Raw genomic sequence first — 26300 nt, 5'->3', positions numbered from 1 at the left:
TTTAAGGGGAGCATGGATATGTTCTTGACCTTAGAGGATTTTTTTTCTGTGAACTGGAATGACTAGGCCAGCTCATTATGTGGTAACACAATATTACCACGAGGAGGACCATCTGCTTCCATCATCAATAATAAAGATGTAACCTACCTGCACGAGTCATTCAGCCCTGCCCGGGACCTGCTTGCTTGTCTCCGGCCCTCTCATGGCTCATCTCCCAACCGAAGGGACTTGGTGAAGCTTGGGAGGGGCTCAGGGCCAGGGCCTCTCCACTGTGGGGAGGCCTCTGGGCTGCAGGCTGGGGCTGGCTGTTGTCCTGGGTGTTGGCTCACACAGCCTGCTGTGACACAGGCAGGTGCTGGGGCCGTGAGAGCCTAGACCTGTGATCCAAGATGGTGACCATACTCCAGCTAGAGCTGATGTGTAGAGAAAGTGTTGACGAAATTCCTTTTCCTTCTCTCTCTGGAATTTTTCTTGTTACTTGAGAGAGCAGCATCACATGGTGACAGAAGAGCATGGACTCTGGAGTTAGACTGCCTGGGTTTGTGTCCTAGCTCTACTACAAATTGGCTGTGTGACTTGGGGCAAGTTACTTAACCTTTCTGAGCCTGATTTTCCTCATCTCTACAGTATGGAGAACAGTAGCACCTACCGCCAAGGTGGTGAGGATTAAATGGGTGAACACACATCACGGGCTCAGAATAGTGGTGAACATAGAAAGTGCTGTGAAAGTGTTTGCTGCTACTGTTGTTTCTTTCTTATGACCAGTCAGCCTTGAACAGGAAATGGAACAGCGGAACACAGTGTGAGAGAATGAGCCTGAGCTCTTGAGGGCGTTCCTCGTCTGCCTAGTCAACGAGCACTGCACCATGTTGAGGCCAGGTCCTATGCTGGGCACCGGGAGCCCCAGAGCAGTTGGGTTGACCTGCCTCAAGGCACCTGTGGTGGAGCTGGGCACACTGGCCAGGAGCTTTGGACTCACAGGCTCGGGTTTGGCTTCTGGCTTTGTCGTAGAGCCAATTACTACTTCTCAGTTTCCCCATCTGCTAAACAGGGATGGTATCTACTTGCTTAATTGTTATACATTAAGGGATATGTGTGTGTTTTTACGCAGGGTTGAACACAGTGAGTCGCCCTGCATTATTAGTTAAGGATGTCTTGACTTTTTAGTTCATCAGTCGGTCCGATTTGTGGTGTCGGTCCCATACATGGTTTGCCCAAGACATGTGTCCAGTGCATCGATTTTATTCTAACTGGGCCGCATTCTCTTGGCTTGGGCCTTATATATTACTATTTTGGGGAAATATTGAAATGTTAACTTTTAGTTACCTTTTCAAATTTCACAACCATTTTGAAAATTAAGTCATATTTTTTGTTAACCTCGATTGTGGTTTGAGAGAGATTTTCTTAAAAGGGGAAACAGAAGTGACCATGGGTAGGAGAATAACAAGACAACAGTGGCTCCCATGGTGGGGTCACGTCAGCACCACCCAGGGATCTGTTAGAAATACAAGTTCTCAGGCCTCCCCCAGACACATTGAAACAAATTCTGGGGCTGGGGCCCAACAAGATTTGTTTTAGCAGAAGCCATAGCTCATTCTAATGCATGCTAAAATGTAAGAACTATTGGTGTGCAGGAAGAGAATGTCAGCTATTGGAAGGAAAATAGCCGTGTTTGCCGTAGCAGGTTAAATAAAGGGCCCAAAGCACACTGACCAGACAAATTCCAGTGGTAGCTGGCGAACTGAAGTTCCTGTGAATAAAGACGGGGAGCATGTATTCGGAGAGAGCTGCCTTCAGGCCTCTGGTTGCTGCTCTGCCTTGTGAATAAAGGGGAGCCTTCTTTCTTGGAGTCTATGGTCTTTTGTTTATTTCACAGATTTGAGCCTCTAAGTAGATCCATCCTGATATTTACAATGAAGGACAAGACTTCCGTGGCCCTTGTCTTCCTTGGAATTTACCATGCGTCAAGGAAGGACAGATTTAAACAAATAACTCTACACATAATTACAGTTGTGGCAAATGTGAAGAATTGCAGTGATAAGCAGTTCTTACCTCTGAGGTCACCTTTTTCAAGTGACTGCTAGCCACCAACTGCCAAATGCGAGTGTCTGTTCTCAGCCCTCGTCTTCCTTGGCCATCAGCAGCACTGCCTCGGCTCCTCCCGAGACTTTCTTCCCTCAGCTTCCAGGCTGCCCATTCGCCCTTCTTTTCCGTTTCCTTGCTAGGTCGCCCACCTTCCGCATCCTCTAAACGTTCGAGTGCCTGGAAGGCCCTTCCCTGTCCACGGTCACCCTCTAGGGCAAGCTTGTCCAACCTGCCTAATTTTGTTGTTGTTCTGCTCTGTTTAGGCATTGAGCAGCCTGAAGCTATGGTTTCCATTTCTGTCTCGTGTTAAGCAGAAAAGGGGTGAGGAAGGGCCGTTACTGGCTCAACCAAAATCAGAAACTAAGAACCCTTAACTGTTTTCTATCTGTGGACACCCCTGGGCATCTCAGCTGGACTTGAAGCTTCAGAGGTCAGGCCCTCACACTGTCTTCAGTTGGGACCTACCTCCTGCCCAAAACTGACCATTTAAAAAGTAAAAGTGGGTGCAGTGGCTCACGCCTGTAGTCACAGCACTTTGGGAGGCCAAGGCAGGTAGATCAACTGAGGTCAGTAGTTTGAGACCAGCCTGGCCAACATGGTGAAACCCCATCTCTCCTAAAAATACAAAACATTAGCCAGGTGTAGTGGCAGGTGCCTGTAATCCTGGCTACTTGGGAGGCTGAGGCAGGAGAATGGCTTGAACCTGTGAGGTGGAGGTTGCAGTGAGCCAAGATTGCGCCGTTTCACTCCAGCCTGGGCACTAAGAGTGAAACTCCATCTCAAAAAAAAAAAAGGGAAAAGTGAGGCTCTGTAATTTGAGCAGGTGTCAGAGGCTCAGGGCTGAAAACATGTGGGAATGCTTTAGAACAGACTGGGTGACTCTTGTCAGACCTAACACTCTGAACACAGGCTGTAGGAGCTGATGGCGTTGTTGGGAAGTGAGGTTGAGCAGAAAGTTAATGACCTGGTTGGAGTCTGAGGGAGCTGCTGATTATGGGAACGATAGCTACAGGAAGGGATAGGCTTGTAGATTTCTGTGTCCTGGATGAGACATTGTCATGTGGGCAGATGAGTTCATGGCCTGTTGTATTTGCGCCTGTATGACCTGGAATGTCTTGGATGGCCTTCTGGAATTTCAAGTCAGCTCTTAGATCTTAAGGCAAGAATCCCGGAGAAGGCAGCTCCAGGACAGTGATGGTTTTTCTCCTCACCTCTGAGAAGTCTGGGGTACTCTGAAAATCTCAAAATATTGCACCTTGCAGGAAGGATAGGTCTTGGTGGTCACTGGAGGTAATGGTGGCAGGCCTACAGTCCAGTTCTCAAATAAGAAAAACCTTCACTTTCATGATCCCTTATGCCTTTGGAAAATGGGTTTGAACGAGCTTACAGAAGTAAACAGGTCCCGGTCCCAGGAAAGAGAATAAGCACATTCCACCATGTCTCACCCAATGAATGCAGATATGAAGCCTGAACAGAAAGCATGGAGCAGCTACTTGAGATTCTGGAAAGAAACAGTGGCAGGTGGGTTGGGGAAGAAGACCAAAATTTGAAGTACCACTGAATTGGTACTGAGTTTACTGATTTTTTTCTCCTCTGATCCTGAACTTGGGCAGCCCCAAACCCAGGAACAGGTCTTAATATGGACAGAGAGCACCAGGAAAATTCTGTATTTCTGGCTTGGGGAATGGGTCTCTAACACTTAGAATGCAGAAACCCAATTTTTAGTTTTATTTTATTTATTTTTATTTTTGAGACAGAGTCTCTCTCTGTCACCGAGGCTGGAGTGCAATGGCATGATCTTGGCTCACTGCAACCTCTGCCTCCTGGGTTCAAGTTATTCTTCTGCCTCAGCCTCCCAAGTAGTTGGGACTATAGGTGCATGCCACCATGCCTGGCTTATTTTTGTATTTTTAGTAGAGATGGGGTTTCACCATGTTGGTCAGGCTGGTCTTGAACTCCTGACCTCAGGCGATCCTCCTCCCTTGGCCTCCCAGAGTGCTGGAATTACAGGCATGAGCCACCATGCCCGGCCCTAGTTTTATTTTTTTTCCTCTGTTCTCTTACACCCCAGCCCTCAGACATTCTTATGACAGCAGCAGCTGGTGGGAGTTTGAAACTCCCAGGAAAGGGAAGCTGATTAGAAGAGTTTTGTTTCCAAGGGCCAGAGTGTGAACCCCTGATGCTTTATTCTCTCTCTCTCCCCATTACCTGGCTCAGATGTGGATACAGTTGTGGGAAGCGTATGGCTAGAGAACCAGAAAAAGGGAGACCCAGAAAATAGAAAGTACGGCGGGACTGCAGAGGAGGAGGAGCTTGGGAAGGTGATCCTTTTTTTTTTTTTTTTTTTTAAAGTTAAACACATTAGCTTTAATACAACTAGTACATAAAAAAAATTAAGAGGAAAGATTAATTCAAGTAGAAAAACTGATTAAAGTATGATCATTAAAGATTGTTATCAGCATTTTTATTCCGTTTAGTCTATGCTAGAATATAAATACATAACAATATGTCCTTTCTTGTCATGGGTAGTCTTTTACATAACTAAAATTTGTGGCCAGTAGTTTACATAACAAAAGAAAAGCTAAATCTGTAAATTATCAGAAAAGAAGCAAGGATATAGGAAAATAATACATTTTATATAAATTATAAAGGACAGTTACAATGAAAATCCATTACTTTCCTCTCAACCCAATTTTACAAAATAAAGTCAACATGTATTATCCTGTGAGTGGCTAAGAGTACATAAACACTGTGGCCCATTCAAAGACAAAAATGTTATCTTCATGTCATCTACTGTTCTTAGTTCTTTACTGGAGTTGAGCTTCCTTTCATAGTCTTCTTTAGGTGATGGTAATTTGGCAAGATTTTCATCAAGAAATCCAGCTGTAGTGTCTGGGGCTGTGGTCGCTCAGTCTGCACCCGACGAAGGCAGTCTGCACCATAGATCACTGTATTCTCAGGGATGACTTCAAAAGTATTTAGGTTGCAACAAGCCCCAATGATGCAGCCACTTGTCAGTATTACATTTCTCCCTACATATGCTTTTGATTCAATGACATTATTATCTCCCATTTTCATGGCTTGGGAATAACAGCCAACTTCAAACACATTATTGGTGCCAATGATCATAGGTTTTGGTTCTGGATCTTCAGTGTCAGGAGTGATATTATCCGGGTAAGCATTTATGATAAGGGCCTGTTCTTCTATCAGGTTCCCTTCTCCAATCACTATTGGCCCGGCTTCCGCAATAATTCGTGCTTTAGGGTGGACCCCTGTCCGAGGTCCGATAGTTACATCTCCTCTGATCTCACTTTCTACACATACAACAGCTCCAGGAGCAATCTTCACACTCTTTTGAGTCTTCTCCGCCATCGTACGGCCCCAATTCGGGGAAGGTGATCCTTTAACGTGGTTTATGAGCTCCCAGACTTCTTGTCACGTTGTGAATACACAGATCTGACCCTGGGTAGCTAACCTCGACTTTGAGAACTAACTGATCTTTGGGATAGACCACGATGCAATTCCCTAACTGGCCACTGGATGGTGCACATGCAGGATAGATCCAAAAAGTGCTTCAAAGGCTTTGAAAACTCTTGACTTTGGAACCACAACTTGCGCAAAAGGCTGGCTGGAACTTGTGTGTGGAATCCAACTGGGTAAACTGCTTACTAAGATAAAAATGTCAACATTCTCCCAATGTCACTCTCAATCCTCCCAAGGATTGAGAGAAAATTCAGAGTTTCTTAACACTGAATGTGTTTCTTAACACAAAATGTCTAGAATGCAGTTCAAAATTAATTGGCTTATGAACTAGAATCATCTTTTTTAAAAACAAAAATTTCCTCTGAATCTGAATAGGTTCAGATAGGATCATCTCTTCTTTTGTCTTTTTTTTTTTTTTTTTTTTTTTTTTTTTTTTTTTTTTTTTTTTTTTTGAGATGGAGTCTTGCTCAGTCGCCCAGGCTGGAGTGCAGTGGTGGGATCTGGGCTCACTGCAACCTCTGCCTCCCAGTTTCAAGTGATTCTCCAGCCTCAGACTCCCAAGTAACTGGGATTACAGGTACCCATCACCACACCTGGCTAATTATTTTTGTATTTTTAGTAGAGATGGGTTTTCATCATGTTAGCCAGGCTGGTTTTGAACTCCTGACCTCAAGTGATCCACCCGCCTCGGCCTCCCAAAGTGCTAGAATTACAGGCATGAGCCACTGCGCCCGGCCTGTTTTTTGTTTTTAAGATAGGGTCTTGCTCTGTCACCCAGGCTTGAGTGCAGTGGTGCATTTCAGCTCACTGCAACATCTGCCTCCTGGGCTCAAGCAGTCCTCCTATCTCAGCCTTGTGAGTAGCTGGGACTACAGGCAAGTGCCACCATACCTGGCTAATTTTTTATATTTTGTGTAGAGATAGGATTTTGCCATGTTGCCTAGGCTGGTCTCGAACTCCAGGATTCAAGATCTGCCCGCCTCAGCCTCCCAAAGTGCTGAGATTACAGGTGTGAGCCACTGCGCCTGGCCAGGATCATCTTTTGATAATCAAGACACCACTGCCAAGATAATGCAGATGTTGGAATTTTCCAAAAGACTTTAAAGCAACCATTATAAAAATGCTCCAACAAGTAAGGGTGAATGCTTTTGAGATGAGAAAATAGAAAGTATAAGTAAAGAAAAAGAAACTGTAAAAAGAACTAAGTGGAAATTTTGTAACTGAAAAATACACTAACTGAAATAAACTAACCAGAGAGGCTTAATACCAGAATGGAGATGATAGAGGAGTGAGTGAATGAATTTTAAGATCAATAGAAATTATCCAATCCAGGCCGGCCGGGCATGGTAGCTCATGCCTGTAATCCCAGCACTTTGGAAAGCCAAGGCGGGTAAATCACAAGGCCAGGAGTTTGAGACCAGCCTGGCCAACATGGTGAAACCCCATCTCTACTGAAAATGTAAAAATTAGCCAGGTGTGGTGGCGGGCACCTGTAATCCCAGCTACTTGGGAGGCTGAGACAGGAGAATCACTTGAACCCAGGAGGCAAAGGTTGCAGTGAGCCAAGGGCACACCACTGTGCTCCATCCTGGGTGACAGAGCACTCTGTCTCAAACAAAACAAAAAAAAACAGAAATTATCCAATCTGAGCAGTACAAAGAAAAAATGAGTTAAAAAATTGAGCAGAGCCTTAGGAACATGTAGGGCGGTAGTCCAAAGTGTAACACTATCATTGGAGTGTCAGAGGAGAGGAGAGACAATACGATGTGGAAACATTGGAGTCAGTGATGGCCAAGTATCTCCCACATTTAGTGAAAGATTCAAACCTATAGATTCAGGAAATTCAGTGGCTGCCAAACAAAATAAACCCTAAAAGGTAAGAAGTCCATGTCCAGACGCATCATAACCAAACTGCTGAAAATAAAGACAAGATCCTTATAAGCATCCAGAGAGGAACAATGTCATACTTACTGGGGATTAACAATTTGACTGAATTTCTCATCAGAAGCCGTGGAGGCCAGAAAAATAAAACAATATTTTTAGAGTGCTGAAAAGAACTGTCAACCCAAAATTCTGTATCCAGAAAAAAAAAAAACCCTTCAGGAATGAAAGTGAAATAAAGATATTCTCAGGTGATGAAAAACTAAGAATTTGTTGCCAGCAGTCTGGCTCTAAAAGGAATTGCTAAAAGAAATTGTTCAGGTAGAAAGGTCATTATACTAGGAGGAGACTTGGAACATCAAGAAAAAAGGGGAACAGAAATAGTAAATATCTGGGATAAATTATTTTCTCTTTGCTTTAACTAAATGCCAATAGATGTTGACTTTAAATATACGGTAACAATCTTACGTGCACTACAGCATGATTAGAGTAGCAAGAGCAATAAACAATTTGTCATATAATCAGAATGCAAAGTTGATGAATTAAATTAAAACATCATAAATAGAAACACGTTCACAAAACCACAGCTGATTATATATAACTCTCATTTCTTGGGAAACACAATTTTAAATAAACAGTTGAGTTTCCCAATGGACTATAAATCCTGGGGAAGAAATCAGGGCACATGATAAATTATCATGAAAAGAATCTAGAAAATGCGAGGACATGTGCATGGGCTTCTCATTCCTATTGACATTGATTTGGGGAATGTTCTCAAGTCAGCAGACTGTTTTCTCAATGAGTTGTTTACTAATATGTTTGAAAGCAAAAATTATAATGGGTTTACAGTGTGTGTAGAGGTAATATGTAAGACAAGTGAAATACAGAAGGGGACAGGGTATGGTGATAAAGTTCCGCATTCCACTTGAAGTAGTAAAATATTGATTCTAAGTAGATTGTGAAAAATTAATAAGTATATTGTAATCCCTAGACCAACCACTAACCTAGACAAAGAGATGGGGGGAAAAACCACCACACACAATAGAGAAATCAAAATGGAGTTCTAAAAAAAGTTCAGAAAACTTTAAGACAGGAAAGAAGACATAAAGGAAGAAAAAAGAGGAAACATGGGATAATAGACTTAAATTCGAACATACCAACAATCACATTAAATGTAAATGGTCTGAACACACCAGTTGTGTGTTTCATTACTCAGCTCTGACAGATTGTCAGAATGGGTTAAAAAAACGGGCTGGGTGTAGTGGCTCACACTTGTAATCCCAGCATTTGGGATTACACAAGGAAATTAGAAAACATTTTGAAGCGAGCGAAAACACAACATACCTAAATTTGTAGGTTGCAGTGCTTAGAGGGAGATGTACTGCATTAAAATGTCACACCGAAAAGAAAAAAGGTCTCAAATCAATAAACAAAATTTGTACCTTAAGAAAGTATAAACAGAGCAAATAAACCCAAAGCAAGTAAAAGGAAGCAAAAGATAAATGTGAGAAAAGATTTCCATGCAATTAAAAACAGAAAACTGATAGTCAATGAAACCGAAAGCCTGTGCTTGGAAATGATCAACAGCATTGATTAAACTCTAGCAAAACTGACAAAAAGACAATAAAATTAGCAAAGGGAATGAAAAGGGGGATACCACTACAGGCTCCAGAAAAATAAGACAATAGAATGTTATAAATAACTGTACAGGTTTTTCTTTGCTGTTGTTGTTGTTGTTGTTTTTAAAGACAAAGTCTTGCTCTGTCAGTCAGGCTGGAGTGCAGTGGTGCAATCTTAGCTCACTGCAACCTCTGCCTCTTGGATTCAAGTGATTCTCATGCCTCAGCCACCCTAGTAGCTGGGATTACAGGCTTGTGCCACCACGCCCAGCTAATTTTTGTATTTTTAGTAGAGACAGGGTTTTGCCGTGTTGGCCAGGATGGTCTAAAATTCCTGGCCTCAAGTGATCCACCTGCCTCAGCTTCCTAAAGTGCTGGGATTACAGGTGTGAGCTACCACACCAGCCACATAAATTTGATAACTTAGATGAAATGGTCCATTTCCTTGAAAATTGTAGATCACCAAAATTCATCCAAGATGAAATAGATAATCTGAATCATCCTGGAATTTGTTAAAGAAGGACCAGATGGTTTCACTGATGAATCCTACTGAACATTTAAAGAAAACACCAATTTGAGAATAAGAGGGAGTACTTCCTGACTCATTTGAAAGGCCAGTATTACCCTGATACCCAAACTAGATGAATACAGGATCAAAAAGAACAAACTACAGGCAAATAGCCCTTATGTATACACACAAAAAATTCTCAACACAGTATTAACAAATTGAATTCAATAATACATTAAAGAGTTATAACCATGACAAAGCGACATTTAGCCAAGGAACACAAGACTGGGTCAGTGTTTGAGAATCGATTAGTGTAATCAATCATACTGCTAATTTAAAGAAAACCACATGATCATATCAGTTGGTGCAGAAAAAGCATTTGATGGAATTCAGTGTCCATTCTTCATAACAACTCTCAGCAAAGAAGAAATGGAAGAGAACTTCCTCCACCTGATAAAGAGCATCTACAGAAAACAGCTACGGCTAACGTCATGCTTAATGGAGAAAGAACGAAGGCCTTCTCCCAACATTGAAAACAAGACCAGGATGTCTATTCTTACTATTCCTGTTCAACATCGTATTGGAAGTCCTAGCTGGTACATTGCTCGTGGGAATGCAAAATGGTGCAGCGATTCTGCAAAAACAGTTTGGAAGAAGTTTCTTATAGGTGAAACATATACTTACAGTTAGCCCAGCAATCCCACTCTTAGGTATTTGCCATCAAGAAATGAAAACTTACGTTTGTGAAAAATCTGTACATGTTTATAGCAGCTCTTTTCATAGTCTTCAAGAAATGGGAACAACCCAAATGCCTTTCAGTGAATGGATGAATGGTGGTACATCCCATACGACGAAATGTGACTCAGTAATAAACACACTTAACTCCTTGGGTGAATCTCGGGCATTATCTGAGGGTAGAAAGCCAGCCTCAAAAGCTTGTATGCTGTGATTTCGTTTGTGCCACACAACTTGAAAAGACGAAGTTGTAGTGATGGAGAACAGTCATAGTGCCAGGGGTGGGGTAGGATGTGACTACCAAGGGCTAGCACAGAGGAGGTTCTGGGAGTGATAGAACTGTTTTATATCGATAGCCGTGATGGTGGCTACAAGGCAATGTTTAGAAGTCATAGGACTATATACACCAAAAAGTGAACTGTATGTTAATTCAAAAAATAAACTAGCATGAATGAATGAATCAGTCAGGGTATTTTTGATCCAGCATTTCTACTTCTGGTAATTTCTCCTAAGGATAAATCCATATAGGGGTGAAATGAGGGTTGTATAAGAGTATTGATTGCAGCACAAATGATTGGAAGCTATCTAAATGTTTGGCAGGGAATTGGTGAAATCCTAAATGAAATACTGCACTGACCTCACAGAGCAAAATGGATCATCATTTGTATAGTGTGCTCTGTGTGTATAAAGATACACACATATCCTTGTAAATGCAGAGACCATATTTGGAAGGATACTTGCAAAATAGCTAAAAGTGGAATTTCTTTGGAGAGGAAAACAAACTGAGTACGTGGGAGAGAAGAGGGAGACCTACTTTCCACTGTATACGCTTTTGTACCTTTTGTATTTTGTTCTGTATACATATCTACTTAAATAATTTTTTTTTTTTTTTGAAATGGAGTCTTGCTCTTTTGTCCAGACTGGAGTGCAGTAGCACAGTCTTGGCTCACTGCAACCTCCGCCTCCTGGGTTCAAGCAATTTCCAGCTAATTTTTGTATTTTTAGTAGAGACGGGGTTTCACCATGTTGGCCAAGGTGGTCTTGAACTCCTGACCTCAAGTGATCTGCTTGCCTTGGCCCAAAGTGCTAGGATTACAGGTGTGAACCACCATATCCGGCCTTTAAAATATATATATATTTTTAATGTGTAGAATAACAGAAAAATTGTTGAGGAAATTTGGGCAAAGGACAGCAAGGCAAAACCAGAGGTAAGTGGATGCTCCAAGGTATAACTCAAAAAATTTCATGTAACTCCTAGAGGCATGCTACAGATTTTACACTGAGCTTCCTAGTGGCAGGGCAAAGAGGGAAACAGTATACAGCTGGTAACCCAGAGTTGAAAGCTGAAGCTGAACCTACTCTGGAAGTTTTGGCTTGTCAAGGTGGTAGATATCATGTTTGTATGGTATTGGGATCTTTTGGTGGAGAACAGGTCTATCAGGAGATTATCCCATAAAATGTCTAATCCCCATTCATCCCCATTAATGTTGGGGTTTAGAGAAGCAGCAGGTTAATCACATATCATACTTCCACATGATGCCAAGAGTGAGAAAGAAGGAAGTGATCTGAAATTTCTCCAGGGGAAATGGCAGGATGGTTGTTTAATTTGCACTTTACTTTTTAGTCTCCTGCTGTTGTCCTGGTAACAGTTTATTTATTCTGAGAAGTATAAATTCTTTATCCCCAATGCCTTTTAACAAGATAAACTGAAATTCCTATTTAATGCTTAGCGCATCCTAGAGTTTGCTTATTTTTCCTAATGTGGAGGTGATAAATTTCCCTGTTAGTTGGAGAGGGTAGTGTTCAGAGAGCACACTTTCTTTGGTGCAAACACTGTGGATCTTGTGTTCATTCTTACTGGTGTGTCTCCCAGGAAGGAATAGGAATTCGAGAACAGGAAACACGTATTCTTTCACAGCTCTTCACCGGGTCCTTTCACAGTGTTGTGTTGAGAGGGGTAGGGGTCTGAGGCCTGTGAATGTGGGTTGAGGTAGGTTGGGGAAGACTCTGACTTTGGGATCAGAGAGCCCGAGTCTGCACGTAGGTTCCGTCATTTACAGTCAGACGTGTGGACCTAAGGCCATGGCTCTGCCTTTCCGAACCTTAGTATCCTCTGCAAAGGCAGTGCTCACGTTGCCTTGTGTTTGTGAGGGTGAAGTACGATGAAGCGTGGGGTCCTGGAGCAGTGGCCGGCATCCTGTGGGAGCTCCGTCACCGTCAGGACTCCTGTCATTGTGGTCTTCTGCCACGGCTAGACCTTCAGTCTCACGTGCTTAGGAAAAAGCCAGCAACAGACACGGAAACAGCCTTGCTGCAGTAACAATGCAGTGTGGTTTGGAAATTGCAGTTCGTGAAATCGATTTTTGATGCCACCTGAATTCGCTTAAAAATTATTTTTTCAAATTTTAAATACAATTTATGAAAAAAATACCTGTCAAATATTCAAATGATAGATGGAAGACAGGAAAATCCTTTTCCCCCTGAGACTTCACAGCCCTGTCACAGAGGAATCTCTGATGGTTTCGTGCCCACCCTCCCAGGCCTTTCTCAGAGACACATTATGTATGTGTGAGTTTCATCCACACAAATTCATTTACATGATGCAGTTGCAGACTGAGTTCTTTGAGCACCTTCTCTCTGGTTTGTATGGGGCACTTAGGAAGCTTGTTAAACACATAACTGGAAGTTGTAGTAGCCTGTGATTGTAGGGAGGGGACTGCATTGTAAGTCTGGTTTCAGGCTGACCTTGACTTGGCAGTGGCCTCTGCAGATGGGTGGCCTATTGTGTACTATTGTGAACGCTGAAGAGATGGTGTGGTTTAAGTGATGCCGCTTCCCAGAAAGACGGAGAGAGATGCCCCTGGGAGCTTTTGAATGCCTTTGCCCTCCCCTAGGCAATTTAACGTGTTGACGTGGAAACAAGGACCCCACGGAAAACCCCTCTTTCATACTGACTGAACTCCCAGTGGAAGAGTGGAAGAGTTCAGAGGCCTTTGCAGTCTCTTCAGCACAGCTGGAGTGGCAGAGATACCCCCTGCAGGCCTTTCCAGTGTGGTCTAGCCCAGCCTGGGCACACTTGGGCCAGTGGCCGGCACACAGTAGATGCTCCAGAGGACTCTGAGGAACCCAGATTTGAGGAGACTAAGGCTATTTCTGAACCTTCTTCAGGTTGCCTGATTTGAACTCAAAATGTTACTGGGCCTTCAGGAGATTAAAAAACAATCTTGTCAGTGTGTGGGGAGCAAGCACTTTAGGTGGAGTCCTCTCTGTGACACTGTGAATTAACAGACACAGTCGGCATGTGTTCGTTGGCCTTATGCCTAAGTGTGATAGTTAAGGAGGCCTTAGGGTCACACAGGGAACACTATTTTGGGAAATAGAAATCTTAGTTCGTAGGCGATACATCTGGGTAGTTGGCAGTTAGAAGCCCTGGAGTCAGACTGCCTGGGTTCAAGTCCCACCCTGCCACTTGAGGGGGTTACTCAGAGCTGCTGCGGCTGTATCAGGGACAGCTCAGTGGGGGCGGGTGTGTGATGCTGACACTACCTGTGTTAGTTTCCTGTAGCCGCTCTAACAAATCACTACACACTCGGTGGCTCAGAACAACTGAAATCTGTCCATTAGTCTGGGAGGTCAGAAGTCCTAAATGGGCTGGGCACAGTGTCACACTGTAATCCCAGCACTTTGGGAGGCTGAGGCAGGCAGCTCACTTGAGCGCAGGAGTTCAAGACCAGCCTGGGCAACATGTCAAAACCCCATCTCTACAAAAAATACAAAAATTAGCTGGGCATGGTGCACACCTTTAATCCCAGTTACTTGGGGGGCTGAGGTGAGAGGATCGCTTGAGCCCCAGAGGTGGAGGCTGCAGTCAGCCGAGATTGCACCACTGCACTCCAGCTTGGGTGACAGAAGGAGACCTTATTTCCAAAAAAAAAAAGTCCTCAATGAGTCTTCCAGGCTAAAAGCAAGGTATTGGCAGGCCTGGATCTGTCTAGAGGTTCCAGGAAAGAATCTTTCTCTTGCAGCACTCTGCACCTAGAGATTGCCGTATTCCTTGGCTTGTGAAGCATCACTCTAATGATGACATCACTCAATGTCTCCAGCACATTGCCTGCCCGCTTCTGCAGTCCCGCCTCCCTCTGCCTCCCTCTTAGGACGCCTGTGCTTATTTTGAGCCACCTGAATAATCCAAGATAATGACCCCGTCTCAGGGTCCTAACCTTAACCATGTCTGCAAAGCCCTTCTTGCCGTATGAGATGACATCTGCAGGTTCCCGGGATTAAGAGGTGGACATGTTGGGGGGGCCATTATTTTGCCTCCCACAGTACCTACCTTGTAGGGTTGTGAGGATCGAATAAGAGAGTGTACGTCAGACAGCCCTGTGGGGGGCACATGGAAGCCTTTGATTGGCGGCTTCTGTAGAATTTCGAAATGGATGTGGGCTGTGGGCATCCACCATTGTTCCTTGTTATAGGAGAGTTCAAAGGATAGGGCGTCCTTTCGCCTCAGGACTCTCCCACTCAGGACTCCGAAGGCACAGCCGAGGCACTGAGTTTTAAGTAATATTTGGTCGAAGTGGGGGAAAGAATTTTATTTAGTAATTAAACCAGGCCTTCTAAGAGTTGGGATTTTTTTTTTTCTAATAAAAGAACAGAACCAGCCTGTGGAGCCTGTCCACAGCCCGGTGGCCAAGCAGAACCCCAGCAGCATCAAAGCAGGGCTGCGGCCCTGCGGAAGGGCCACCCAGATTTCAGAGGCAAACGCCACTCCCCGGCGGTCACCTGTGAGCTCAGTATTGCAGGATAAGTAGGTGGTTTCCAAGGTTTTTAGGGGAGTGTAGGGAAGAGGGAGTAACTGAGCAGAGGGAACAGAGCCTTGGTAACTTGAAAGAAATGGGGAGGGGTTGATTATAGCCGGGCTGGGAGGAGGAGGGGAGGGAACATGGCATTGGAGTGGAACCCCGGACAAGCTGGTGCTGGCTCTCCTAAGAAGTCCGTTTAGGTGCTACTGTGGTTTCTTTATTTGGGTTTGGGGTTTTGTTTTGTTTTACTTTTAAAATAGCATTTTAAGCCGGGCGCGGTGGCTCAAGCCTGTAATCCCAGCACTTTGGGAGGCCGAGGCGGGTGGATCACGAGGTCAAGAGATCGAGACCATCCTGGTCAACATGGTGAAACCCCGTCTCTACTAAAAATACAAAAAAATTAGCTGGGCATGGTGGTGCGTGCCTGTAATCCCAGCTACTCAGGAGGCTGAGGCAGGAGAATTGCCTGAACCTGGGAGGCGGAGGTTGCGGTGAGCCAAGATCGCGCCATTGCACTCCAGCCTGGGTAACAAGAGCGAAACTCCGTCTCAAAAAAAAAAAAAAAAATAGCATTTTAGCTATGAAAGTTAACAATAGTGATAGGAAATTTGGAAATCTGATAGAAATGTAACAAAAATAAGCATTACCCATAATTCTGTCATCCGGAGATAATCCCCTGATAACATTCTCATTATATTCGTTCTTCTATTATTAAATCACATCACGCCTCTACTTAAAATCGTCTTAAGCGTTTCCTACCACATTTGGGCTAAATGCATGCTCCTTGCCATGACCTTGCAAGGACCACCTGGTCTGACCCCTGCCCGACTGGCTCCATCTCCTGTGACCCCCTTCATCCTGGCCTTGCTCGCTGGTTTTCTGACTTTTGGGCACCCCAAGTTTCTCACTGCCCCACCTTTGTACTTCCGCCTCCTTCTGCCTGGAGTGCTGGGCCGTGATTCCTCACACATGGGCTCCTTGTCACTGGGTCTCAGCTCTGAGCCCACCTCCTAGATACTGTCTTCTCAGGAGGGTTTCCCTAACCGCTTAGTGTCAGCGCTGCTCCTCCCCGCCGTCCCCCCGCCACTCTGCTGCGGGACTCTGGGGCATTTTCTGCACAGCACTTTTCTGCACGTTATATTCTTGCCTGTGTGCTTCTTTACTGTCCCTTCACCCCACTAGAATATAAATGCAGGAGAGCAAGGACCAGACCTTGTGTGCTTGTTGACTGCTTTTCTGCAGGACTTGGGACAGTACCTAGCATTCACGGATGGTTAATTTGTAAGTTTACCAGATTTGTAAATGGATGAATGAATTTCACAGTTTTACAACATACCATTCTGTAAGCTGTTTTCTTATTTCTGTGACAACATATGCATTTCCCCATATCTGTAATTATTCTATGATTTCATTTTTACTTAACTGAGTCTAAGCAATGGCTTTTTGTTTAGCTATGTCATGATTTACTTACACTTGATCTTAACCAAAAGGCCGAGAAGCGATTGTCATGATTTACTTAATGCATCTCCTGGATTGGACATGAATTTGTTCCTTCAATGACCATTTAATCCCTGTGACATCCAGTGGCTTGTAGTAAGATTGGTTTTGCCAGCCTGGCTGCTAGGAGGCTGCCACGAACAAAGGAATCATCATTGTCTCCTTGACCTCAAAGGGTAGAGACAGCGATGTTACAGAAAAGCCACATCAGCACATGAACCTGGTGTGCTGGTGGGGAGGCAAGAAGCCTGGGAATGCGCTCCAGTAACTCAGGAGATTTGAGGGGGAGGTTCTTTACACATGGATCAATCATGATCGATGTGAAACCCAATGCCAGATTGAGATGAAAAAAGGTCTCTAACTTCTTTTATTTTCATTATTTTTATGATTTGTTTGATGAAGTCCTGCTCTGTCATCCAGGCTGGAGTGCAGTGGTGTGATCCCAGCTCACTGCAACCTCCGCCTCCCGGGTTCAAGGGATTATCATGCCTCAGCCTCCCGAGTAGCTAGGATTACAGGTGCATACCATTACACCCAGGGAATTTTTGTATTTTTAGCAGCGATGGGCTTTCGCCGTGTTGGCCAGGCTGATCTCAAACTCCTGACTTCAGGTGATCTACCCACCTCAGCCTCCCAAAGTGCTGGGATTATAGGCGTGAGCCACCATGCCCAGCCAAGGGTGTCTAACTTCTGATTGTTGCTTTAAGTTTCAAAATTTAGGAAAAGTCAACTTATCATCACATGGTTTGATGTGTAGTAAAAATTTCATAAATAGTGCTCAATTCTAAGATGTGAAATAGAGGCCAGGCTCGGTGGCTCACGCCTGTAATCCCAGCACTTTGAGAGGCCGAGGTGGGCAGATCACAAGGTCAAGAGATGGAGACCATCTTGGCCAACATGGTGAAACCGTGTCTCTACTAAAAATACAAAAATTGGCTGGGCATGGTGGTGTGCACCTGTAGCCGCAGCTCTCAGGAGGCTCAGGCAGGAGAATTGCTTGAACCTAGGAGGCAGAGGCGGAGGTAGTGGTGAGCCGAGATCGCGCCATTGCACTCCAGCCTGGTGACAGAGTGGGACTCTGTCTCAAAAAAAAAAAAAAAAAAAAAAAAGATGTGAAATAGAAAGTATTTTTGAAGTAACTTGCAAGTTACAACCTGCTGGAAGCGATGGCAATGTGCTTTGGTAGGCACACCTCAGTGCACCTCCCAGGCACGCTGCACGCAGCCGTCTCCACGTTTTAAGTTTGGTGAGTGTGGACTTCCTGCGCTAGCTCTGTCTGGCCAACTTCTTAGGAGTGCTGGTAGGAGGCATGGAGAGCCTGAGGACTGCTTCTCTCTCTGAGAACAGAGCTCCACAGGTTAGCCCTCTTCCAGCTGCAGGCATTGTTTCTGGAAAGTCACCCTTCACCCCTCAGGCTGGGCCAGTTGCTTCCTGAGGCCCCCCCGAACTTCAGAAGCTTCGCAGTTGTAGCACCCAGCACCAGGAGAGTGTATCATTGCCTGTTTGCTGGTCCGTGAGCGATTCAGGGGCAGGAACCTTGTTCTCCTTTGCTCCTGGGGCCAAGCACCATTAGGGCCTGCTGGATGGATGGAAGAAGGAAGGACAGATGCGTCCTGTGGCACACAGCGATTGCCCCAATGCTTAACTGCCTCCCCTGTGCCATGTGCTGTGCTAGGCCTCCCCCACACCCAGAGGTTTTACAGCCTTCGGTGGGAGGGAGAGAAATACGAATTAGGTCATCATGTTACAAGTTGTGGTAAGTGCTCAACAGCACCTGGTGCTAGGGGCAAGAATGGCAGGCCCTTGCTGTAGTTTAGGTAGGCAGGGAGGGTGTCTGTGAGGATGGGAGTTTCGGATGAGATCTGATTGCTTTATCTCAAACTTATAGAAGAATCCCAGGAATAATTTAATAAACACGCACAGGTGCCCCACTTAGATGGAACAGCTGCTGACATTTTGCCATATTTACTTTATTGTCCCTCTGTTTTCTTAAAATTGAACCATTTGCAGTATTATGACATCTTACTGCTAAATGCTTCAGCACACAGCTCTTAGGAGTAAAGACATTCTCCTACATAACCATGACTGTGACCACGCCCAGGAGAATGATCGGGAATTCCATAGCAGCATCTGATACCCAGTGCATATTCTGACTTCTTCAGTTGTATCAAACTGTTCTTTTTCAACCAGGATCCTGTCAGGTTTGTGTATTACCTTAGGTATATGTCCCTTTATTTTCTTCATATAAAACACTTATTTTTCTCATGACTTTTACCTTCTTAAAAATTTAAATGATCATAGGTCAAAGATTTATTTAACACCTTGAGGAGACCAGTAAGATGGTAAAACTTATGCCAAGAGCATTTGAGGAATTAGGGGTGTGTGTGTGTGTGTGTGTGTGTGTGTGTGTGTACACACATACATGCATAAAACCCAAAAAGAACTAGAGTAAGATGGCTAGGTTAGATTTCAATGAACAAATTGGTGACAATAAAACATAATCTTTGGGATTATCTTTTCTTTCGGACATTATCTACAAGTTAATATGTAACTTCACAGTATCCGGGCTTGAATGGAGTAATAAATAGCACAGGGACAGTCTCCTAGAGAATTAATCTTTAGATAGCCATGCTGAAATTGCCCAGGAATGAATCGAAAGGATACCCCCTACTCCTGCTTTTGCCCTATTTTCACATTTTGGATAATTGTCTTAGGTCTTCCCTAATCTTTTCAGCCAGAATCAGGCTGTCTCCCTTTGTATCCTATTACTTTTTAAAAACGGCTTGAGGTATAAATAATATACCATGAGATCCACTCAGTGTAAGTGTTCCACAGTTTCAATAAGTGTATATAGTTAGGCAACTATCACTGCAATCCAGTTTTAAAATACGTTCCACATCCAAAGTTGTATCTTTTCATCACCCAAAAAAGTTTCTCCCTGCCTGTTCACAGCTGATCCCACTCTCAACCCCCAGGCAAACATGAATTTGCTTTCTCTCTGGAGATTGACCTTTTTAAGAAGTGTCACATAAATGGAATCATGGAATTTTCTTGTCTGGCATCTTTCACCTAGCATAGCGTTTTTGAGGTTCATCCATGTAGGCTCATGTCTCAGCAGTTTCTTTCTTTTATGGCCGTTTCCATGCTGCGTATGCCCCCGCGGTTGCTGGACATTCTGGTTGGTGGGAACAATGCTGCTGTGAATGTTTGCATGCTCTGTGAACATATTTCTCTTGGGTGGGTTCCTGGGAGTATGGTAGGTGGATGTTGAATTATACAAGAAGCTGCACCATTTTACACTCCTACCAAGGACTTTGGAGAATTCCAGCTTCTCTACGTCCTTGCTGTCACTTGTCACTGTCCTTTTGATTTTATCCTGGCGGATGTCACAGGCTTCTTCTGATGGAGACGTTTCTGCAGGTGATTTCGTAATTCTGAATCCCAGGAGATCTGCTCGGGAAGCCTCGGGTTGCCGCAGACTGGGTTTGTTCAGCCCTGGGACGTGGGGCCCGCGGCTGACCAGAAGTAATTTTGACCCGACGCAGTCCCTATGGTGTAGGGTCAGAGTTTAAGGACTGTTTTTTAAAAAACCGGAGGTGTCACCGACAGCCAGCCCACCGCGCCGTCTGAAGGGCGAGCTCCTGCCAGCGTCCGTCCCCCTCCCGGCGGCCCCGGGGCGCCCGCTCAGCTGCTCTCTGCGTGTTGTGTGTGCTCCCTGACGTTTTAAACTCACCTGTGAATACTCCGTGAGAAACACTACGAGCCGCGGTAGCCTATAGAGTAAAAACTGCTCCCCATCAGCCCGCCACCCAGCGCTCACCAGTGCGAATATTTTTATGTAATTCCTTTTGGCAACACGTCTCTCAGCTCTCGGGTGATCTTTAAGGCAGAAGCTGGCTCTCTGCCTGTGGGCGCGCGTGTTCTCGGTGCTCGTGGCGGGTGGGGCCGCGCCGTGGGGCAGCTCGAGCCCCGCCCGTGGCCCCGCCCCTCGCCGTCCCTCGGCCCCGCCCCCGTGGGAGGCTCAGGCCAGGCCTGACGCGCCGAGCCCGCTGCGCCGATCGCCTCGCTGCATCTGCGCGCGATTGAGCAGCCTGCCGCGCCACCCCGCCCCGCCAGTCTGTGGAGCTGCCCGCCCGTGGTCTGGGAGGGAGGGAGGGAGGCCGGCCCTCCGCTCGCTGGGCATGGAGCCGCCGGCCGCGCGCCTCTAAGGCCCCGGCGTTCATGGTGAGTCGGGGTGCGGGCCGGTGTCTCTGCCTGCGCCCCAGGCCTGCCGGGTCCCGGAGTCCTGTCCTGTCCTGTCCGGGGCCTGCCCAGCCCTGCGGTGGCCCTGCGGCCCCGCGCAGGTGGAGTGTAGGAGTGTGTGTGCATGTGTGCAGGTGTGCAGGTGTGCGTGTGTGCCAGCTTCACGTGCATCTGTCCTCAGCGGCCGACGCTTGCTGTGCACGCTGCTGATGCGCTCTTTCCTCCCTGGCACTCTTTGTGTCTGGGTTTCCACATATTTTCTTCCTGGGTTCACGTTTACTGGGACGGCGAGAGAGCGTGAGCGAGCATGTCCTTTGAATCGTCCTTACCCTGTTTTCAGAGCCGAGCCGGGCCCGGCCCAGCAGCCCCCTAAGAGGCCAGAAGAGCCTCGCCTGCCATCCGAGGAGCCTTTGTATGGAGATGAGACTGCGCCCCGTGCTCTAGGGCCCAGTGAGGTGGTCAGGCTGCAACAGCAACCGGGCATGTTAAAACCCAGTTCCATTGGAATACGTTCATTCACCAGCCCGCATATTAACTTTCGTGTCCTCGATGCTCTGGGAGGAATATGACTGTTAGAAAAGGCCTCTTGAGAGTGCTTCCCAGAATGCCAGCATTCCCAGAAACTTAGAGAACGCTTTCCAGGAGGGGACTGCATGCTGGTTGAAGAATCCAGGCCAGAGGAGCCACTCAGGTGTTCTCAGCTGCTTTGCTTACCGTGAGGTCAGGCCTCAGGGGTTACCAGGGGCTGCCTTTTGGAAGGTGGGGCTTTTGTAAGACCTGTGCGGACCATTCTTCCCCCCTCAAAATGGCAAAACAGAGCCGCTCCCAGATTTTAAACTGGGCTCCTCCCTCCCAGACAATTGCTTTTACAAATGGCCAAGCGTGAGACCAGCCGGGTGTTGTGGATGCTTTCAGTCTCCTGCCCTTTTTCACAAGCACCCCTCTTGGAGTGGAATGTTTTGAAGAGTAATTTCATAGTATATAGTGACAGTCATACTCCTGTCATTTCTGGTAACCTGCTTTGGCTCCACACCTTATGCTGGTTCTCATTTAATCCTCAAGTGTAACAGATGAGGAAACAGGCTTGGAGATGGAGGAGAAGCTCAAGGTCATGCTGCTGGTGGTGCTGGCTCAGGCCAGGCCTGCCGCTGCCCCCCAGTGTTTCCTGGGTCCTCAGCCTGTGCAGATGCCGTGGCTGTGCTGTCACTGCGTGAGTTCAAGTCAGTCTTAATGGGTACCACTTGGTTGGCCAGCCTGCCTTGGCAGCTTTATTCCAGGCGCACCTCCCAAGTCCCCCGGTTATTGAACAGGTGAATCTTGATACTGCAGATGGTGGAGTCAGAGCTGTAAGCACAGGTTTTGACTGATGACCCTTTCTTCTTCTAGCTAAAATAGATTCCTGGGGAAGCCAGGGGACTTCTGCTAGCAGGTTATTGACATCATTGGCTATGTTTTGTAGTGTTCCTCCAGTTCGTAAGTAGCATTGATGACCGTTCTTGTCTTTCTACCAGGAATACTTTTTTCTGAGACAGGGTCTTGCTCTGTTGCCCTGATTGGTCATGGCTCACTGCAGCCTTGAACTCCTGGGCTCAACCGATCCTGTCCTCATCTCAGCCTCTTGAATAGTTGGGACCACAGACATAGCACCTCTGTGCCAGGGTCAGGAATACTTTTTCATTGTTTGAGAATCACGATCCTTTCTTTTCCCTCTTAAAACAAGTATGCATTCAGGCAGGATTTCCTTCCCTCTTCTTAAACTAACAAACGGTAAACCTAATTCAGGAGCCTGCTGCCCTTCTCGTTTTTAGCACTGTGCAGATCACACATGGAATGTAGACCCTGCCCCTGGGTGCGTCTGAGGGGCTCCCCACACCTCACAGTCTCCACTGTTTCTCCCCTCTCTCCTGGGGCTTGTCCCAGCACCTCTAGGTAGTGTGTTGTGACCTTCAAATCTACAGCAAAACAATTTTGACTCCCCACCATTCCCGGTTCAAATCCTGGTGCTGTGAAGAAACCTGCTCATGGGCGTCTCCAGGCTACTGCTTGTGCTGTCAGAGTGCCTCTTGCTCTTGGCCTCTAGCCCGGATCTTACCTGTCCGTCCACTCAAGTGGCCCTTTGTGGAAGCTTCCCATGTCCCCCTGGCCGCAGGCATCCTGCCCTTCCACAGTGCGGGCTCATCCCTCCTGGCACGCCTCCCAGTCTCACCTGTGTGGGCGCCCCTGCCTGCGTCGTATTGCCCTATTGAGTGAGCCCTGCTGGGTTGGGGATTGAGGGTCTGCTGAAGTACCAGGCCCATGAAGTCCCTTCACAAATTAGCTTCCTCGTTTCCACATGGCCCCTTCCCTCTTGCCCTGCTTGCCGAGTCTTTTGCACATGGCCTCTGCATGAGACTAGGGCTCTGCTCAGGCACCCTGCCTGCCTGCCTGCTTTGTTTTCTTAAACCTCAGCTGGGTCATCAGAGCACACCCCACAAGTTGGTTGCTAGTGAGGTGTGACTGCCATGTTGGTATGGTCTCATCTTTCCCAGCATGGTTCCTTATAAACTGCCCAGAGCAGGGACTTTGACCTACTGTGCTTCTAAAATGGCAGCCTGCAAACTTTTTTGAATCTGTCCCCAGTTAGACACTTTAGTGAGACTCATTGTACTGACATAACTAGGTATAAAGCTGAAGCAAACCGTCTTTACTGTATCTACTCTGTGTTTTATTGTTTCATTTAAAAAAAAAAAAATGCTGTTCTGCCCAATCAAACTGGTCTGCTGCTAGAACTTTGAATAACTTTGTTCTAAATTCCTTCTAGGGGGCTGGGTACAGTGGCTCACGCCTGTAATCCCAACACTTTGGGAGGCTGAGGCGGGCGGATCACTTGAGATCAGGAGTTTGAGACTAGCCTGGCCAACATGGTGAAACGCTGTCTCTACTAAAAATACAAAAATTAGCCGGACCTGGTGGTGGGCACTTGTAATCCCAGCTACTCAGGAGGGTGAGGCAGGAGAATCACTTGAACTGGGAGGCGGAGGTTGCAGTGAGGCCAAGGCTGTGCCACTGCACTTCAGCCTGGGTGACAGGATGAGACCTCTCAAGAATAAATAATTGATTGATTAATTCCCTCTAGGGTTGTCCAGGGTGGGAGCTGTCGCTTAAGTGGGCAGTTTATTTTACCTGTTAGGCTGCAAGGCTTCTCAAGAGCACAGCAAGATGGGCATTCTTACTTGGTTTAAACCAAGAGACTTCAAAACTTGATCCCATGCAGAGACAGAACTTGGGAATGATGAGTTGGGTGGAGGTGGACCACATTGATACTTGCCTGGCACACAGAAAGGGCTTGGCACTTGAGGGGGTGGCCAGCCATTTTATATATCTTACCTCATTTAACCACCACAGCGGTCTATACAATTGCTACTGTTTAATTGCTGAAAATAGACTGAGAGACAAGCAAGACGAGTTGGCCAAGCCAGGGCCTAGAATTCAGCTGTTGTACTTCCAAAACCTCAGCCCTTTTTAGCCTGGCTCCAGCGCTGCAGCTGAGCATTCTTTCTCCAGGGCTGTTTCTTCCCCTCTGGGCTTCTGGGACTGAACAGTCCTCTTATTTCCAAAGTTTGTCTGGGCTGGACAGTGAGCTTACTGTTGTCACCTCCAGGTCGCCCTGGGAGAACTGGATCTGGAGCAGGACCTGTCACCATTTCTAACACCATTCCCCTTCTGAAAGGCTGCCTCGGGTTTTGGAAAGGGCTTTGCCTGGGATTTCAAGTATGAGTAGTCCAGGCCACCTGTTTTACTTTATTATTTTAATCACACCTTGGTCTGTGATTAAAACATAAGTGTTCGACCCTGCATCTCTGCTGATCTTAGTTCAGTATTTGAGGTTTCTGTCATGGTTTCATTCAACAGTGAAAACTATTGAGACTGAATCTGAATGATGAATTACTTCTGACACATATCTGTGAGAGGCTTGCGTGAATTCTGTAATGAGGAATGTGACTTCGGAACCACAGCATGTGGCCTGTGACCCAGCTTCGTCGCTTGTCTGTCCGGGCGAGTCATAGACACCCTGGGTCCCCACATTCCTGTGGTGCACAGTCAGTGCTGGAGAAGGGGCAACCCTTGCTGGCCTGTGCCACTAGCTTTTTCTCTCCTCAGACCTGCAACCACTGGAAAAGGCAGAAATCCATGCCTGCCTCAGGTAGCCTGCCTTCCTGCCTTTTTTCCTTGACCCTTTGCTGGGCCATCAGACCACAGCCACAGCTTTGCGCTGGTGAGGTGCAGCATGTCCTTGTGCAGCTGCCTTGTTGGCGTGGTCTGGGGTGGGGCAGCTCTTTTGGGGGGCTGTGTGGAGGGAAACGGGGTGAGCCCAGCGTGTGCGTGTGAAGTGCTGGGTTTGTTAGTGTCGGCCGCCGCTGTTTATTGCTGTTGGTGATAGTAAGAAGCTCTGACTGAAGCGAGCTAATGTTTCTGGTCGTGACTCAAGGCTTTTGCTTCGTTTTACTCCTACTTTTTGTATCTGTGCTGTTGGCAGACTTGGCAGGGCTCCTGGGTGGTTGTTCGGCACTAGAGCACGGTTTTCTGCCTTTTCCAGCGATTTCAGGTCTGAGGCGAGAGAAAGCTGGTGGCGCAGACCAGCAAGGGCTGCCTTTCTCCAGCATGCCCTGTGCACCAGAGGCTGTGACATCGCCTCATTCCTTCCAGTGGCCCTCTCGGGGTAAGGGGGAGTGCTGTTTCCCATTTTGCAAATATGGAAAGGAGGCTTAGGGATTCGAAGTGAGTACCTTGCCCAAGGCCACAGCTGGTAGTTGGTGGATCTGAATTTGCTCCCAGAGCTGTGTGGCTGCAGAGGCCACACCTAAGCTGTGTAGGGCTCAGCCTTTTCCCTGTAAAACCGCACACCTCTGGGTTTGAGTGTATTAACAGGTGATGTTGGGCCTACTCTGGGTGGCAGAGTGGAAGGAGTCCTTCAGGCCCAGCCTTGCTGACTGTATGCTTTGGGCAAGTCACTTCACTTTGAACCTCAGTTACCCTATCTGTAAAATGGGTGACACTTGCCAGGTAGATTGCCACGAAGACAAAGTGAGTCCACGTGCACAGAGCAGAGCACACAAAAGCCAGTTTAAAGGGGTATCCACTTCCTGCCACGGCTGATTTTGGGCCCAACATTTCTGGCCTTGGGATGCAATTCACCAGACCAGGCTCAGCAGATAAGTAGTACCTTATGGGGTATGTGTTACTAATGCTTGTTAAAATGCAGCATGCCCCACGGTCTTCCTCAACATATAGCTTTTGGCAGATTTTCTATGAAATTGGAGACTTTGACATTGAGGTGCTAAACTTGAAGCTTCATGAAAGCCAGTGACATGTTAGGTCATGACTGCGTGCCCTGTACAGTGTGGATGCTCAGATTCTTGACTCCAGGAAGGAATGAGTCTGTGTTTTCAGTTTTTTTTTTTTTTTTTT

At 46.4% G+C, this 26300-nt stretch overlaps 2 protein-coding genes and 1 long non-coding RNA gene across 7 annotated transcripts in view; 1 reads left to right on the top strand and 2 right to left on the bottom strand.

Moving 5' to 3' along the window:
- Positions 1–26300, top strand: part of TBC1D14 (TBC1 domain family member 14) — a 126012-nt gene that overhangs the window by 61979 nt on the left and 37733 nt on the right. The window contains exon 1 of one of the 5 annotated variants that reach the window (XM_017539104.1): positions 20667–20834. The exons of the other annotated variants lie outside the window; for them this stretch is intronic. Within the exon in view, the coding sequence (XP_017394593.1) occupies positions 20832–20834 (3 nt within the window). The 5' untranslated portion in view covers positions 20667–20831. Of the gene's footprint in view, positions 1–20666; positions 20835–26300 lie in introns of those variants that run through there. 5 annotated transcript variants of the gene reach the window in all.
- LOC108311612 (dynactin subunit 6-like) lies at positions 4438–5503 on the bottom strand. Its single transcript, XM_037742211.1, has one exon. The coding sequence runs from the start codon at positions 5455–5457 to the stop codon at positions 4885–4887; it is 573 nt and encodes a 190-aa protein (XP_037598139.1). The 5' UTR covers positions 5458–5503; the 3' UTR covers positions 4438–4884.
- LOC108311613 lies at positions 18897–20553 on the bottom strand. Its single transcript, XR_001828300.1, has 2 exons — positions 20431–20553; positions 18897–20158 (listed from the first exon to the last, which is right to left on the bottom strand). It is a non-coding gene; the product is annotated as an uncharacterized LOC108311613 (long non-coding RNA).

Source organism: Cebus imitator, unplaced genomic scaffold (genome assembly GCF_001604975.1).
Source record: "Cebus imitator isolate Cc_AM_T3 unplaced genomic scaffold, Cebus_imitator-1.0 Scaffold117, whole genome shotgun sequence".
NCBI classification, from domain to species: domain Eukaryota; kingdom Metazoa; phylum Chordata; class Mammalia; order Primates; family Cebidae; genus Cebus; species Cebus imitator.
The sequence above is the reverse complement of the archived record's forward strand: the minus strand, read 5'-3'. Positions and strand labels throughout refer to the sequence as shown.

What these genes read in the sequence shown, in the direction of transcription:
- LOC108311612 (XM_037742211.1), bottom strand. Translation starts at nt 5,457, where the DNA reads ATGGCGGAGAAGACTCAAAAGAGTGTGAAGATTGCTCCTGGAGCTGTT.